This window comes from Mustela nigripes, chromosome 16 (genome assembly GCF_022355385.1).
Source record: "Mustela nigripes isolate SB6536 chromosome 16, MUSNIG.SB6536, whole genome shotgun sequence".
NCBI classification, from domain to species: Eukaryota; Metazoa; Chordata; class Mammalia; order Carnivora; family Mustelidae; genus Mustela; species Mustela nigripes.
The window spans coordinates 20,041,626-20,059,573 of record NC_081572.1 but is presented as its reverse complement, the minus strand read 5'-3'; the positions used below and the strand labels follow the sequence as shown (position 1 = coordinate 20,059,573).

Below are 17,948 nucleotides of genomic sequence, written 5' to 3'. Positions count from 1 at the left end.
ACAAAGAGAATTAGAAAGATATTACAGTAATCCTGGAGGGAGCCAGTGAGGGCTCAGACCAGGGCAGTAACCAGGAAGGTGGTGGTTACATGGAGAAGGGGTAGTGCAGGGATGAGATTGTGATTGGGAAGGAGTCTCACAGGGAGCCCCGGGTTGGTAATGTTTCTTGACTTACCTGTGAGATGATTGCATGGCTGTTCATTGTATAGTTATTTAATAAACTGTATATGTAAATTTTATATATGTTCTTGCACCTAGGATACATTTCACAGTAGAAAGAAACATAAAGAAAAAAAGGGAGATATAATGTAAGGAATCCAGCTAATAAATGGCTGGAACAGGTTGGGAACAAATTCTAGGCCTTTTGACCCTAACCAATCCAACCTAGGCCTGGGCCCCAGCCCAGTTCACCTATTTCCTGGTGATGCGGTTTTGGGAAAGCCCTGCCACTTCTCTCAGCCTCATTGTTTCATCTAAGAAACCAGGAAAATAGTGTGTGACTCCATCCATCATCAGGATTCTGTCAAGATCACAAAGAGCTCTGTAATCCATCAAAAAAACACACAGTATTATTGCTATAATAGCTGTATTTGGGGGGGGGGGTTAAAAAGTTTTTTAAATTTATTTTCAGCATAACAGTATTCATTGTTTTTGTACCACACCCAGTGCTCCATGCAATCCGTGCCCTCTATAATACCCACCACCTGGTACCCCGACCTCCCACCCCTCTTATTTATTTTTTAGAGACAGAGAGTATGAGAGAACGAACAGGTGGAGAGGCAGAGGGAGAGAGAATCTCAAGCAGACTCCCTGCTGAGGGCAGAGCCTACACAGGCTCGATATCACAACCCAGAGATCTTGACCTGAGCTGAAATCAAGTCAGGAGCTTAACCGACTGAGCTACCTTGATGTCCCCTAACTGTGCTTTTTTTTTTTTTTGTAACAGCTTTACTGGTGCTTAACTGATGTACAATAAACTGTACACAATTAATGTGTACAACCTGATGAGTTTTAACACTGGTATACATCGTGAAAATACAGTCAAGGTAATGCATATTCCTTCACCCCCCCAACCCCCAAATCCTCTCGTACTCCTTTGTATTCTATCCCTCCCTGCCCTACTTCCATATTCCTAGGAGGCACTGTTTTGTTTTTGGTTGATTAAGTATGTATTTATAGAATTGTATATTTAAAAAATTTTTTAAACAAATATTATTTTAAAGTTTAAAAAAATTACTTATTTGAGAGAAAGAGAGCAGAGCAAGAGAGAGAACACTAGTGAGGGGTAGGGGCAAAAGGAGAGGGAGAAGCAGGCTCCCCACCAAGCAGGGAGCCTTATGCGGGGCTCAGTGGATCATGACCTGAGCTGAAGGTGGACACTCATCCCACTGAGCCACCCAGGTGCCCCTCAGCTTGTCAATTATTTAAAAACTTTTTTTTTTTAATTGAGATTGAATTAAACCTATAGATTTCCTCTTTGCCGGAGGATTTTCCAATTAACTTCTGGTCACTTCAGCAATGTGTTCAACTCACCCATGTGCCCATCTTAATAACATAGAACAGGATGAATTTCACTCCAGTGCATAGGGCTGCAGCTCCTTACACACCACTGGCCTTTGTTTACCTCTTTCCCTACTTAGGTCTCTTGGGCACCATTCCTACTCACCCTCGGCTCAAATGTGACCTCTTCTGTAAATCTGTCTCTAATCCAGCAGAGCTCCTGACCGAGTTTTTCACTCATCTGTTCTCATCTCCTTCATAGGCACACAGAACTTCGAATAACTCAACATCACTTTGGGAAGTCATTATTGTCTATGCATCTTCCTCCCTGACTAGACCAGACACTTCCAAGGAAGAAACCATATTATTATTATTATTATTATTTTTATCTTGGCATTAAAGGCATTCTTTTCTTAATTACACTTTTATTTTGAAATAATTATATATTCATAGTCAGTTGTAAGAAATAATAAAAAGGGGGTGCTTGGGTGGCTCAGTAATTAAGCATCTGCCTTGGGCTCAGGTTGTGATCCTGGGGTCCTGGGATGGAGCCCCTCATCTGGCTCCTTGCTCCGCAGGAAGCCTGCTTCTCCCTCTCCAACTCCCCCTACCTGTGTCCTCTCCCTCTCTCTCTCTAATAAATAAATAAAATCTTAAAAAAAAAATAAAAAGATCCCATGTACCCTTTCCCCGGTTCCCCTAAAAATGGTAACATCCTGAAAAACTCAAGTACAAGAACAACAGAAAACAGACGGTGATATGATCCACTGATCTTACTCAGATTTCTCCAGCTTTACATGTAATCATTGGTGTGTACGTGTGTAGAGTTAAAACCATCTCTTAACTATTTAAACTTTAAGAATGATTTATTTAGCTCCTACTATGTGCCAGACGGTTGAATTCTGGAAACACAAGGTTATGACAGGGTCCCTGCCTTAATGGAGGTCAAGATCTCATTGGCTTTGGAAATTGATGTTTTTTAAAAGTAATGTCGCAAAGGCAGGGTGTTCGCAGGAACCTAGCAGAATCTAGTCTACCTTTTTGGCCCAAGAGAGTGAGGGAATAGAAAGAGACGTGCGGAGAGGCCTTGATCAGAGCCTACCACTAGCAGGTGCTCAGTAAATGTGTTAAATTAAGGTTGAACCCAACGTTGTCTTCATGATTTCCTTTGCAAATCCTCACATCCTGAATGTGGCGGTACAAGGTGCACATGTCCTTGCCACGTATACCTTATCCCTATTTGGAATTCTGCCCTCAATCCTCTTCCAACCTTTACTGGCTGTAAATTCTGGACACCAGGCACGACTCTCAGGACAAAGCCAACGGAGCGGTCAAGAGCAAACATTGCCCAGTGCAGTCTCTAGGCAGTCAACCGCCAAGCGCTCATCACGCCCTTGCCCACGCCCTGCTGGGCCGGCGCATGCGCACGCTGGCGGCGGATGTACCGCGGCCTCCCGCCCGGGGGGAGCTGGGGAGCGAGGGGAGGGGCCGGAAGCAACTCTACGCTTCCCGGTTGCTAAGAGACGAGGCTTCCACAAGGCGACGGAGGTTCTCCGGCTTCTTTTCCTCCCTTTTTCTGCTTCAGCGTCACCGAATCCGGCCACCATGTCGGACCCAGAAGCTGACAGCTTGCGAAGCACCTTTCCCTCTTATATGGCGGAGGGCGAGCGGCTGTATCTGTGCGGAGAGTTCTCTAAAGCCGCCCACAGCTTCAGCAACGTGAGTCGTAGTCGGGCTCTGAACCTACCCATTACCCATCACTTCTGATTCCTGATAACACCGAGGTCCCCATGGTACCCGGAGGACCCTGTTGTTTCTCTTATTCATTTGTTCCTGACTGGCGCTCTACTGTCACTGCCTCGCCACTTTCTACCATTTCCCACTTGCCTTCTGCCTGTGAATAACCCAAGAGCGGCTTCTATTTTTTTACTGGACTGTTGTGTGACTGGCTTCTTCCCACAGAGCAGCCGCAATTTCCCATCCTTGGCTGGGGAATGGGCTTGGAGGCTGCGTGGACAAGCAGTGAAATCTCAAGCACACAGCTGCTCGCAGAAGAGGGCCAGTACATAACACTATTATATATAATCGTAGTACCAATTGCTCAACCCCACCCTATGGAGATTGGGTGCTGTTTTAGGATATCAGGCACTAATATCCAAGATATTAGACAACCCTATGAGGGAGGTTCTGTTACTACTCCATTTTATAGTTGAGGAAAGTGATACAGAACTTGAGTAGATGGCCGAGATCACTGAACTGGCAAGAGAAAGTTTTCAAACCCAGGCACTCAGATTCCAGTGCTGAGGTGCTAACCATCATACATACTCCCTCACAAGTAAGCTATTTGATGTTCTTTTTTTAAAAAGATTTTATTTATTTATTTTAGAGAAAGAGAGAGATAGAGTGTGCACTGGGGCTGGGGGAGTGGAGGAGGGAGAGAGAGTCCCCAGCAGACTCCATCCTGAGCGGGGAGTCCCATTTAGGGCTGGATCTCAAGACCCTGAGATCACGACCTGAGCTGAAATCAAGAGTCGGGTTGCTCAACAAACTGTGCCACACAGGCGCCCCCAAGCAATTAGCTGTTCTTACCACAATGTCTTTTACAATGTATAGCCTACTTCTTGATCAAGAGGGAATGGTAGGATAGCCCTCTAACCATTCTCAGGACTCCTGCTAAAGTCAAGCTTTTCCACTGCTACCCAGTCTTGAGTCCCTTTCAATCACCAATCACACCCTAAAACCAGATTGGTTGGCCCCATGGATCAACAGCTGAGTTCAGGAGCCCTGCCCCCACCCATTCTCCTTCCGGCAGAGAGAAAAGAACACCCCGAGGGAAAATAGCTTTGGTGAGAGAAGTAGACTTCTTCCACAAAAGCCAGTAGCTACTTCCTGTTCCTGGAAAAGTAGAAAAGTCTTAGAAAGGTGTGGGTACAGTATGATGCCTCAGGAATGACAGTACATCACAGCTCTATTGATGATTTTCTTTTCTTTTCTTTTTTAAAATTTTTTTTTTTTTTTTTTTTTAAAGATTTTATTTATTTATTTGACAGAGAGAGATCACAAGCAGGCAGAGAGGCAGGCAGAGAGAGAGGAGGAAGCAGGCTCCCTGCTGAGCAGAGAGCCCGATGCGGGCCTCGATCCCAGGACCCTGAGATCATGACCTGAGCCGAAGGCAGCGGCTTAACCCACTGAGCCACCCAGGCGCCCCAATCTTTTTTAAAATTTTTATTTATTTACTTATTTGACAGGGAGAGAGAAAGAGAGAGAGCACAAACAGGGGGAGCAGGAAAGAGAGAAGCAGGCTCCCCACTGAGCAGGGAGCCAGACAGGAGCTTGGAATCATGATCTGAGCCAAAGGCAGCCGCTTAACCAACTGAGCCACCCAGGCACCCCTTTTCTTTTCTTTTCTTTTTTTAAAGATTTATTTATTTACTTATTTTGAGAGAGAGTGTGTGTGCGCTCATGTGGAGGAAGGGTCAGAGGGAGCAGGAGAAGGAGAGAAGCAGACTCCCCACTAAACGCAGAGCCCTGCCTGGGGCTTGATCTCTCAACCCTGAGATCATAACCTTAGCCAAAATCAAGAGGCAGATGCCCAGCTGACTGAGCCACCCCCATGCCCCTCCAGGGATGATTTCAAACAGAAGAGAGGACACAGGGACCAGGAGAAATGTTCCATTCCCACTTTACTATCCAAATCGCAGTTTCAGTTTTGCTAGCATTTTCATCTTGATCTCCTGAAATATGATTCATTCACAACAAGCTAGGTAAGAAGAGAGAGTTAGGGGAATGGATGACTCAAGTTGCAGATGTCCTAAAACCATTTCGTTAGCCTTCAGAATGCTTAGCCTCTGAAATGCATTTTGAGTGTTGTGCAGCCATTTGGGGTTTGTGGTTGAATTGGGTATGCGCTAAAAATCCCAAGCTTCTGTTGCCTGAGTGGACTGGAGGAATCCCCGACATTTGAGAAATTCAGTATATCCACCGAGTGGTACATTCACACATCTCCACCAGGGGCTTTCACAGTAGCCAGTGATTTGACCTTGTTCGAGATGAGCTACAGGCAGACAATCAGTGAACTGAACGAAGATCAGTGTCATGCTGCTTTTGGTTTGGAAAGTTCCAGAGACCTGTTTGCTGGTCTGAGGAATCCCCTTGAAATGCTGGCGTGGGGGGGTGGGATGCTCTTTCCTGTCAAGCTTCTACGTTGTGCTGCCTGATGCCTGTCAACCTGGGTGGTTCCTTTCTTAGGCTCTTCACCTTCAGAATGGAGATAAGAATGGCCTGGTTGCCCGATCCAAGTGCTTCCTGAAGATGGGAGAGTTGGAGAAGTCCCTGAAGGATGCTGAGGCTTCACTCCAGGGTGACCCGACTTTCTGTAAGGTGACTCAATCTGGCTTTCACCACTGCCATTGCCTGTGGCAGCATCTGATGAGAAGAAGTTGAGGAACCAGCCAGACTGCCTAGGGTTTGATGCCTTTTTCTCTCCCTAGGTCACTTACCTAGCTATACCTGTCCCTGTATCCCAACCTTGATCCTCAACCCAGGACCCTCTGCTCTACCACACTTAAGTCCTATAAGGCCTTTTCTGCCACCTCAATTTGATTTCCTCTCATTTCAGGGAATTTTACAAAAGGCTGAGACCCTGTATACCATGGGAGACTTTGAGTTTGCCTTGGTGTTCTATCATCGAGGCTACAAGCTGCGGCCTGACCGAGAATTCAAAGTTGGAATTCAGAAAGCCCAAGAAGCCATCAACAACTCAGTAGGAAGTGAGTGACCATGGGACCTATACCCTTATCCAGGGAGGGTCTTGGAATCCTTGGGCTTGGAAGTACAATGAGTGAGCAGCTACCACCAGGCCTGGAGGGAGTCTCATGTTTGGATTTAGTTGCTGCTGATTTTGTTGAAGATTAGGAACTAATCTGTCCACCCAGAGGACCAGCCATTGATCCTGATGCTCAGTTCTGCAACTTCTGGTTGTTTTCTAAGCCAGATGCGAAATCTGAACGCACCAAGGACTGGCCTTACCCATTGGCTTAGTGGCAAGGGGGAGGAGGGAGGAGAGCAAGAGTTTGCCACTGTGGGTGGCAGAGTGTGGAAATTGCTGGGGATGGAGAGCTCCCTCAGTGCTCAGGGACTGCCTTTGTTTGGAAATCTGGCTGCCTAGCTCTTCGGAGAGTGTTATTCCAAACATCCTCTACCATCAACCTGCTGGGCTACCTCAGAGCCAGCTTTGCCACAACCTCTACCCCTTCCTGCCAAAGGCAGCCATTTCTACATAAAAATATGTGATAGGTCATGCTTGAGGGCCTGGCACACCTGAGCCCAGCCTCTTTCCTTACAGGTCCTTCTTCAGTTAAGCTAGAGAACAAAGGGGATCTATCCTTCTTAAGCAAGCAAGCTGAGGTAAGGGCTTTGGTTCTGATGTCATATTGCTCTCAAGGACGTGCCCACATGTGCTGGAGGTCTCAGTGGCCCTCTAACCTGGGGGCAGTCAGCTCCATCATGGGCAGCTTTGGGATTCTGCCCCAGCTCCAGGGGGGTCTTGGGAATCTAGCTGTTCCCAGACCAGACCACTCCATGGTTCTTGGCCCACAGAGAGGTCCTGGAGGAGATGTCTGGGATCACAGATTCTGGGACCATGTCCAGGTGCTCGGTGCTCCTTGTTGAGGCTCTACTGGGTATTGCTCCATCTTTCCAGAGTATGAAAGCCCAGCAGAAGCCTCATCCCATGAGACAACTCGTACATCACCCCCAGAGGGAGTCTAAGCGGAAGGGCTCACTCAAGAGTGAGAAGATTGTCCGCCAGCTCCTGGGCGAGCTCTACGTGGACAAGGAGTATCTGGAGAAGCTCCTACTGGATGAAGGTTTCAGATACTTTGTTTGCAACAGGGAACTTGGGGCAAAAGAAATCCCAGGCAGGTGCTTAATACATGAGCTGAGAGAGAGCCTGTCATGTAACAATAGTTTATGGACAGAATTTCCTAGTATTCTTTTTTATAGGTGAGGAAACTCAGGTGCAGAAAGATTAAGTAACTCACCGAGAAAGTTACATATTGGTAAATGGTGACATGGCTCTTGGGTTTGAATCTAGGATGCCCAGTTTCAGAACCAGTGCTCTTAGCTCTATGGTACCCCTGGGAGGGAATCCTAGAGATTGGGGTTCCTTTGTCACCTGAGTCCCTGGAGGGATATCCCCTGCGCCTTCAATTTGTAGAAAGGGCAAAGGAATCCAGCTCGGATGTGCTAGGAGGGGGATCCTATGATAGTAGTACTAGAATGTTCCGACATCTCATCTGGTCTACTCCCTCCTTTTATAGATAAGGAAAGAAAGACCCTGAATGGGGAGCAACTTGTCCAAGATGACAAGCAAGTTCATGGTGAAGTCGACCCCAGAGGCTGGCCTCCTCACCTCCAGTCTAATGCTCTTTCCACTATACCGTGCTGGCAGTGACAGGAAGTAGGGCAGAGCCTTGAAATGAAATGGGAGGGTGGGAGTATTGCCATTAGCTCCTAAGCCTGAGCAGGGATCATCCTTGAGTCAAATGCCTTTTCTCCAGAACTGCCCTCCCGAGGCTATCCGCAGGGTTCCCCACAGGTCTGTGTCTCAGGAGCCTGAAGCACTTCTCGATCAGCGGTCTGAACACTTTCCTATGGAGGAGCTTCTGTGGAGAAGGGGGTGGCCTGAAAATTACCCCAAAAGGCCTTGCCATTTTGCTACCAGCTCTAACCTCTGTGGTCAGGCAGGCGGGCACACCCTCCAGCTCCCTGCCAGCCCTGGCCCACTTGGCACCCACGCAATCCCTTGGCACTGGCAACCGGGGCCAGGTTGTGCATTCATACTCAGTCTCCTCAGAGGACACAACCTGAAATAAGGGGGCCCGAGGGCTGTGGTCCTTCCAGACAGCCATCTGCCAGCTGCCCCTTCCATTAGCTCCTTGTATCTTGCCATAAGAGGCCTGTGTGCAAAGTTCTACACCATGGGAATACCTGAAAGAGGGGATCTGGCTTCACCTAGAAGAGCTACTCTGCTACCTACCTGCCCTTGCTTTCCCCAGCTCCGAACAGTACTCCCCACTGGGGACCCCACAATAGGAATCCCCAGGCAGGAGGAGGCGGCTCCCTCAGACGCCAGTTCCAGTCACTTCCTCCTCACACCATTTTTCCCAGACCTGATCAAGGGCACCATCAAGCATGGCCTGACTGTGGAGGACCTCATCATGACAGGCATCAACTACCTGGACACCCGCAGTAACTTCTGGAGGCAGCAGAAGCCCATCTACGCCAGGGAGCGGGACCGGAAGCTGATGCAAGAGAAGTGGCTGCGGGACCGCAAACGCCGTCCCTCACAGACAGCCCATTACATCCTCAAGAGCCTCGAGGACATAGACATGTGTGGGTGCTATTCTCAGAAGGGCGAGACCTTTGCCCGGTGGTGGGAGAGCCACACAGGGGCCCGAGGTTCCGTTGGCCTGCAGATCGGATCTGGGGGGAGGCAGGTCTTCCCATCAGCCTCAGGAGACTGCTGCCACCTCCATGTCCCCCGTTTCCCTTCCCAGTGTTGACCAGCGGCAGTGCTGATGGGAGCCTTCAGAAAGCGGAGAAAGTGCTGAAGAAAGTGCTCGAATGGAACAAAGAGGAGGTGCCCAACAAGGACGAGCTGGTTGGAAACTTGTACAGCTGCATAGGGAATGCCCAAATCGAGCTAGGGCAGATGGTCGCAGCCCTGCAGAGCCACAGAAAGGATTTGGAGATCGCCAAGCAATAGTGAGTGCCCCGGGCAGGCCGAGCGGCGGGGCCCTACAGAGAGCAGGGCAGAGGTTGCACACGAGCCTTTTGCCAGGGCTGCTGGTGGGTGAGCTCCCAGGACTGAGGCGAAGAGGCAGACCTAGATTGTCAGCTCCCCCCGCCCAAGATTTTATTTATTTATTTGACAGATAGAGGTCACAAGTAGGCAGAGAGGCAGGCAAAGAAAGACAGGGGGAAGCAGGCTCCCTGCCGAGCAGAGAGCCTGATGTGGGGCTCGATCCCAGCACCCTGAGATCATGACCTGAGCCGAAGGCAGAGGCTTAACCCACTGAACCACCCAGGCACCCAAGCTTTTTTTGCCACAAAGAGGAAGGCAGTGGCTTAGAACGCCAAAAAACTCCCAAAGGTTTGATTCTGAGGGGACAGGTCCATTCTTAAATCACCTCAACAAGCACACATCAATCCCAGACCTGCCAGCTGCTGCCAGCCTCAGGAATGCCACAGGGACCAGATAAAAGGGTCATCTCTCTGCAGATGTAAAACAGAAAGTGACATAGCTAAAGACGGTAATCGTGGCCAGTGTCACGGAGGACATGTAGGGGACGCAGCGCTAGGAGAAGTGCATTCCAGGAGGATTTCACTAGGCACTGGGGAACGCAGTCAGTCTGTGGGAGGACCCTGAAGCAGGCAGGAGGAAGCTCAAAGCCAGAAAGCACAGAGTAGTGCCAGGGGAAGAGTGGCCAAGGGGTGGCCAGACCAGATGGCAGGGGGCAGATCAAGCAGGGCCTCAGATACTATGGCGCTGGCTGAGAGCCTGGGCTCTGGAGTCAGAGTGAGCAAGGCTTCAGAATTGTACCCTGCAGTTGTGGGCAAGTCACTTCACCTCTCCCAGCCAGGTCTCTGCCGTCCAGGGGGCATGACAGTCCCCCCCTTCCTGAGAGGGTGGGAGAGGACAGGCAGAAGTCCAGTAAAGATCTCAGGACGGTGCCAGGTGTCCATAACCATACTAATACCAACCATCGCCTCTTCCCCAGACTTGAGGGTACCTCTCAAAGGTGCCATCCCTTGCTGGGCATCCTGGTTCTAACCTTTGGAGCCCTCCCTGACTTTCTCCTGCTCAGTGTCCAGTTGCCCCACAGTCTGAGCCTCTCCCTACCTCCCATCATCCGATTTCCACTCGCAGGGCAGGTCTCTGCTCTCCCTGCCTCCAGCTGTTCCCACGCACCACCTCCAGAGACCTGCCTTTCATCCAGCAGTTCTTCCCGTGCTGACACACAAGCCCTGGCCCCTCGTTGCCTGCAGGTTAAAACCGCATGCCTTCACCTGGCACTCAAGGCCCTATCTGAACCTGCTTCCACGCAGTCCTCCCATGTCACTCCTCCATTTGGGTCAAACCACATTTCTTTTTCTTAAAAGATTTACTTACTTAATTAGAGGGAGAGTGAGCATGAGTTGGGGGAGAGGAGCAGAAGGGAAAGGAGAGGGAGGGGGAAAGAATCTCCAGCAAACTCCATGCTGAGTGCAGAGCCCGATATGGGGCTCAATCTCATGACCCCAAGACCATGGCCTGAGCTAAAATCAAGAGTCAGATGCTTAATAGACTGAGCCACCCAGGTGCCCTCAAACTGTATTTCTTTTCTTTCTTTTTTTATTTATTTGACAGAGATCACAAGTAAGCAGAGAGGCAGGCAGAGAGGCAGGCAGAGAGAGAGGGGAAGCAGGCTCCCTGCTGAGTAGAGAGTCCGATGCAGGGCTCGATCCCAGGACCCTGGGATCATGACCTGAGCCGACGGCAGAGGCTCTAACCCACTAAGCCACCCAGGCACCCTTCAAACTGTATTTCTTAACCACCCCACCCTCTCCTCACTCACCTGAGCCCCACGTGCTATTCATTCCCAGTTCATTTCTCCCTGGCCTTTGCCATGCTGAGAAGTATCTGGTATTGGCCATTCCAGAAGCAGAACACAAGCAACAGCTTTGGAGACAAAGCTGACTTTTGATTCCTGGCTTTGGTAGTCGGAAGCTGTGTGGATTTGATTAAGTTGCTTGTCTTCTCGGTTTGCTCATCTCTAATGAAGGTATATTAATACTGATTCATAGAGATGATGAGGATTAAATAAAATACATAGGCACAGTACCATGGGCCCAACCATCTCCTGTGCCCTTAACACTCACTTATAGTCTTAACTTCTCAGCAGACCTCCCTCCTGAGCCCCAGGCCTGCATATCCAACTGATTCCAAGACATTTCCACCTTAGATGTCCCAAAGGAACCCCACATTTAACATGTCCAAAGTGGAATCCCTTATCTTCCTCCCAAACCTCTTGCTCCAAGGTTCCCTCTCTGTGAGGAAGGCACTGTTATTGGTCACTCGGTCCCCAGGAAGGAGCTAGACAGCTTCCCAGACACCTCTCTCCGTGCTCGTGCCCAGCCAGCCTCCACGTTGTTTGGGCCTCCTCCTTCCTGTCTCCATGGCGCTTTTCTGTTTCCCTGCCACAGCTCAGTCCAGACCCTTCTCACTTCTTGCCCGATTTCTCCGACCTGGGTTTCCTGCAGCCCAGCTGGCCCTTCTGTACGGAACCAGTCCAGTGGTAGGACTGGGATAAAGTTCCAGCTTCCAATTCTGCTCAGTTCAGGCTGCTCTTCCTGAACTGACTTCTCCTGGCCCCAGTGGACCCAATTCTGTCCAGGCCCCTGGGCATCCTGAGCGCCCCCCCCCACCCCCTTGTGGCTCTGCTCCTACAGCCCCTAAACACGACTCCCTTCTCTTTCTTCATCAACTCCCCCTTCCCGTCCTTCACAATTGTAAATGTCTCTCCCTCCGGGAAAATTCCAAGTGTCCCCCACATGGTTTAGAAGTCTCCCCCGCCCTGGGTGCTCTCTCTCTACACTCCATGTGGATCATGGCTCCCCTGTTAGACTATGGATTTTGGAAGGGACTGTCTTACATCTCTTTCTCTTCCCAGCACCTTCTGCACAGTAGGTGATTAATGCCTGCCAAGCAGCTAAATAAACGAAGCTGTTCCTCAGACAACGTTAGTCCCTTTTTACCACCCACAAGGCCTCTGGTCTTGTTTGTTCAGGCTCTCCCTCATTCTAATCAGCCATGCCTCCTATGGGCTCCCCACCTCCAAAGCCTCCTGGCCCTCAAGGCACAGATCAAACCCCAGCTTGTCTCAGAAGCATCTCCAGTGGCCCCAGCCCTCATTTTCCCCTCCAGATACTCTAGGTGATTTGATTGCAATGAGAAATAGCACTTTCTCCTTGTTATTGTTATTTCTTCTCATAGAATGTGAATCAATTAACATATTACAACTTATTCATTCATTTATCATGCTGTACCTGAGTCCCCATTCTATAAGGGGGGCCTCCATCAGAGCAGCTGTGGGAGCACCAGGTGCACAGAAAGGCCATAGGTCCAGGGAGAGAGGCAGGTGGGAGCACTGCTAGGAGCTCGGGGTTCCAGACAGGACAGGTCAGCCAAGTGGACGATGGGGAGGGAGAGGGGCACCCTAGGCAGAAAGAAGTGGCAGGGATGAGAGATGCAGGGCGCGGGGTCAAGACCTGTGGGGAGTAGCAGTCTGGGTCCCATGCTGGGGAGGACTGAGGACTGAGGAGGAGTCTATTTTCACACAAGTACTAGGGTTAGTGTTGTACTTGGTCTAGAACTCTGGGGCACCACGATGCAAGCCGAACGTGGATGTCTTCCCCATCCCCACCTCCCACCACCACACGCCACTCATTTACCTTCTGGCCCCTTTTCAATGTATTTAACTACATATTTATGTACCTATGCACATACCTAGGATTTTTTTTTTTAAGATTTTATTTATTTATTTGACAGACAGAGATCACAAGTAGGCAGAGAGGCAGGCAGAGAGAGAGAGGGAGAGGGGCAAGCAGGCTCCCCGCTGAGCAGAGAGCCCGACGTGGGGTCGATCCCAGGACTCTGAGATTATGACCTGAGCCAAAGGCAGAAGCTTTAACCCACTGAGCCACCCAGGTGCCCCCATACCTAGGATTCTTAAAAGCAATTTATTTTTTATGATTTTTAAGAAGAATGTGTCTTGGAAAAGGCCTCATTCTTCAAACGGCTCCAGAGAAAAGGAATTTCAGTGTGCATAGCCATTTCTTTAGCTACATCACTGTGGGACACTCAGACTGTTCCACTTTTGCCATCAAGCACAGCAACATTTGTGTGCGTGCTTCTGTGGAGAGAGGGATGTCTTGATGAGATGTGCATTTTTTTTTTAAAGATTTTATTTATTTATTTGACAGAGATCACAAGTAGGCAGAGAGGCAGGCAGAGAGAGAGGAGGAAGCAAGCCCCCCGCTGAGCAGAGAGCCTGATGCAGGGCTCGATCCCAGGACTCTGAGATCATGACCTGAGCCGAAGGCAGCGGCTTAACCCACTGAGCCACCCAGACGCCCCGAGATGTGCATGTTTTAAAGGCAGCTTTGGCCACGGTTGGGGGAGAATGAGTCCAGGGAGCAAAGTGTCATGGGGGACATAGGAGCCCACTGGCTGCCAGGGCCTTGAGGGACAAAGAGGAAGGAGAGTGGGAGGAGATGCTGGGTGTGCATTGGGGGACATTTTTCTGATTTGTTGGGGAAGAATTTTATAACAGAACAATGTTCATATGGTAGTAATGGTAAAGAACCGATGTAAGGGGAGCAATTATCTCCTTTTTTAATGGAATTATCTTAATCTCATAGGCACCTGGGTGGCTCAGTTGGTTAAGCATCTGCCTTCCACTCAGGTCATGATCTCAGGGTCCTGGGGTGGAGCGCCACATCGCATTGGGCTCCCTGCTCAGTGGGGAGTCTGCTTTTCTCTCTCCCTCTGCCCCTCCCCCTTCTTGTGCTCTCTCCTCTCTCTCTCTCTCTCAAATAAATAAATAAATAAAATCTTTTAAGAAAAAAGAAAATATCTTAATTTCTTTTCTGATGTTACAGAAATACTGTAGACAATTCAAACAATATGGATAAATGGGTAGTTTCCGTCATACTTTCATTTCCCTTGGATAATCACTGTTAATAGCTAGACTTACATCTTCTCTGCTTTTAAAAATGCCCATTTTGGGGCGCTTGGGTGGCTCAGTGGGTTAAGCCTCTGCCTTTGGCTCGGGTCATGATCTCAGGGTCCTGGGATCAAGCCCCACATCAGACTCTCTGCTCAGTGGGGAGCCTCTTCCCCCCCTCTCTCTTTGCCCATCTCTCTGCCTACTTGTGATTTCTCTCTGTCAAATAAATAAATAAAATCTTCTTAAAAATGCCAATTTTGGGGAGTGCCTGACTGGCTCAGTCAGTGGAGCACATGACTCTTGATCTCGGATTGGACTTGGAGCCCCACACGAGGGGTAGAGATTGCTTGAAAATAAATTCTTAAAAAAAAAAATGCCCACTTTTTATTCATTCACTTCTTTTTTGGTAAGTTAAAACAAATTCAGTTTTTTTAAAGATTTTATTTGGGGGTGCCTGGGTGGCACAGTGGGTTAAGCCACTGCCTTTGGCTCAGGTCATGATCTCAGGGTCCTGGGATCGAGTCCCGCATCAGGCTCTCTGCTCAGCGGGGAGCCTGCTTCCCTCTCTCTCTCTCTCTGCCTGCCTCTCTGTCTACTTGTGATCTCTCTCTGTCAAATAAATAAATAAAATCTTTAAAAAAAAAGATTTTATTTATTTACTCACTTGAAAGAGAGAGAGAGTGAACGAGCAGGGGAAGAGGGGGAAAGAGAGAGAGAGAGACAGAATCCTAAGCAGACTCCATACTGAGCACAGAGCTCAATGCGGGGTTTAGTCTCCCAACCCTGAGATCAGGGCCCAGAGATCATGACCTGAGCTGAAACCAAGAGTCTGACGCTTAACTGCCTGTGCCACCCAGACACCCCACATTCATTCTTTTGTAGTTCTGAAGGTTAGAAGTCTGAAGGCATTCTCCCTGGGCCAGAACCAAGGCGTTGGCAAGGCCATGCCCCGCACAGGCTCCAGGGAGAACCTGTTTCCAGCCTTTTCCACCTTCTAGACTCCCACTCAGTTCTCTGTGCGCCTCCTGTGTGGCCCCTTCTTCCACTATCAGGCCAGGAACACAGCATCATGCCTTAAGCCTGCCTATTTATTTTTAGCACAGATGGGGCAACACACTCCTATAATCTGACTTTTTCACTGAATGTGTCAGGGACTTTGTATACACAAAAAGTGTCAGAGCTGGGGCACCAGTTAAGGTTGTTTCTAAGGTTTATTATTATAAACACTGCTGTAACAAGCGTTCTTGTTACATTATCTTCTCCAGGTAAATTCCTAGAAGGAAATTGCTGCATCAAAGGGACGTGTGTGTAAACTCTTGAGTGATTGATTGTTCTCTGGAAAGGTTCCCGTGGTGTTCATTCATGCCACAGGGCATGAGAGGACTTGTGTGCCCTAGCCCTGCCTCCTGGGCATCATCCCTCCAACTGGACTGGACTCCCAAGTTCCTGACGCCAGGGCCCCTGTCTGCTTTTCTTCAGTTATCACAGTGCCTAGAATGGCCAGTTTCTTTTTCTTTCTTTCTCTCTTTCTTCCTCCCTCCCTCCTCCATCTCTCCCTCTTTTCCTCTCTCTTATTTTCTTAAGTAGGCTCCACACCTAGCATGGAGCCCAACATGGGGCTTGAACTCATGACCCTGAGATCAAGACATGAGCTGAGCGGCACCTGGCTGGCTCAGTTGGTTAAGCATCTGACTCTTGGTTTCAGCTCAGGTCATGATCTCGTGGGTTATGGGATCGAGCCCCGTTTCTGATTCTTTGCTCAGTGGGGACTCTACTTGAAATATTCTCTGCCTCTGCCCCTCCCACCTAGGTAAATAAATAAATCTTTTTTAAAAAATGTATTTATTTGACAGAAAGCGAGAGTGCACAAGCAGGCTGGGGGAGAGAGGCAGAGGGAGAGGGGAAGAGGACTCCCCACTGAGCAGGGAGCCCAACAACCCTAGGATTCCATCCCAGGACCCTGGGATCATGACCTGAGATGAAGACAGATGCTTAACTGACTGAGCCACCCAGGCGCCCCTAGGCCAATTTCTAATGAAGAACATATCCTGCTTCTTCGCCACAGTGACCTTCCTGATGCTAAGTCGAGAGCCCTTGACAACATTGGCAGGGTTTTTGCCAGAGTTGGGAAATTCCAGCAAGCCATTGACACGTAAGTGACCTCGGCTGCCCCTTCCCCACCTGACTGCCAGGACTTCCCACCCTCCCACCAGACTCCCAGCCTGGGGCCCGCATGCCAGGCAAACAGAAGACCTGAGTTTGGCTCCTGGCTCTGCTGGGTAACCATGGGCAAACCCCTTTGTCAACTCTGAGGCTCATCAGTTAAGGTGATTGACTTGAATCAGCATCTGCTCACAATTCCCCAGTCAGAGGAATCACCTGGGGTACAGTTGTGTGAGTTACAGGCATCTCTGCACTAAAATTCTGACCCTGCAGGTCTGGGTTGGAGCCCAGGAACCTGGTTTTTGTTTTATTTTTTGCTTTTTTTAAGAGTTTATTTATGTATTTGAGAGAGAGAGAACTGAGCATGAGTTGGGGGGGGGACAGAGGGAATGAGCGAAGCAGGCTCCCCAATAAGCAGGGAGCCCAGCAACACTAGGACTCCATCCCAGGACCCTGGGATCATGACCTGAGCTGAAGACAGATGCTTAACCAACTGACCCAGCCAAGAGCCTTCAGGAATCTATTTTTCACAAGCACTACCAGATATTCCTTACCTTGAGCAAGTTCAGGAGCTGATCGATCAGCCGGCCTCAGGGACCTCTTCTGAGGCTGTTCTGTGAGTCTGTGGGGTCATGGGTTCACTAGGCAGGGAGGCTGAGCTCTCCAGACTGAGTTAGACTTATCCACCGGGACACTTCTGTTCCACATCACTTGGTTTCCTGAATGGCCCCTGGTGTCTATGTCCTAAAAGACAGAGGAGTCTGAGAGTTCATTCACCTGTTTGTATCTTTCTATTAGAAAATGTTTTGCAGGGGTGCCTGGGTGGCTCAGGTCATGGTCCCGGGTCCTGAGATTGAGCCTCCCATTGGACTTCCTGCTCAGTGGGGAGTCTGCTTCTCCCTCTGCCCATCTCTGGGCTCATGCTGTCTCTCTTTCTCTCAGATAAAAAAAGAAAATCTCTTTTAGAAAAGAAAATTTTGTAGTAAATTTGTGCTTGTTGTTAAAATACTGATTTGGAGGGGCGCCTGGGTGGCTCAGTTGGTTAAGCGACTACCTTCAGCTCAGGTCATGATCCTGGAGTCCTGGGATTGAGTCCCACATCGGGCTCCCTGCTTGGCAGGGAGTCTGCCTCTCCCACTGACCTCTCTCCTCTCATGCTCTCTCTCAAATAAATAAATAAAATCTTTAAAATATATATATTGATTTGGAAAAAAGAAAAGAGCAGCAGAAAAATTATCTCACTACCCAGAGACGATGACTAGGTCTAATCCTCATCTAACTTTATTGGTATCTCATTTGTTGTTGTTTTTTTTCACTCTCATCTTTTCTTTTTTTTTTTAAGATTTTTATTTATTTATTTATTTGACAGACAGAGATCACAAGTAGGCAGAGAGGCAGGCAGAGAGAGAGAGAAGGAAGCGGGCTCCCTGCTGAGCAGAGAGCCCGATGCGGGACTCGATCCCAGGACCCTGAGATCACGACCTGAGCCTTCGGCTCAGGTCGTGATCTCAG

The 17,948-nt window shown here is 49.1% G+C and overlaps 1 protein-coding gene across 3 annotated transcripts in view; it reads left to right on the top strand.

The window, feature by feature from the left end:
• The first annotated feature begins 3,017 nt into the window (after positions 1-3,017).
• The window catches only part of ODAD4 (outer dynein arm docking complex subunit 4), a 24,420-nt gene continuing 9,489 nt past the window's right edge, over positions 3,018-17,948 (top strand). The window contains exons 1-8 of one of the 3 annotated variants that reach the window (XM_059379270.1): positions 3,018-3,219; positions 5,749-5,880; positions 6,119-6,269; positions 6,845-6,906; positions 7,202-7,367; positions 8,671-8,895; positions 9,060-9,267; positions 16,339-16,425. In XM_059379270.1, the coding sequence (XP_059235253.1) occupies positions 3,106-3,219; positions 5,749-5,880; positions 6,119-6,269; positions 6,845-6,906; positions 7,202-7,367; positions 8,671-8,895; positions 9,060-9,267; positions 16,339-16,425 (1,145 nt within the window). In that variant the 5' untranslated portion in view covers positions 3,018-3,105. The remainder of the gene's footprint in view (positions 3,220-5,748; positions 5,881-6,118; positions 6,270-6,844; positions 6,907-7,201; positions 7,368-8,670; positions 8,896-9,059; positions 9,268-16,338; positions 16,426-17,948) is intronic. The other 2 variants (XM_059379271.1, XM_059379272.1) reach the window with 2 other exon arrangements.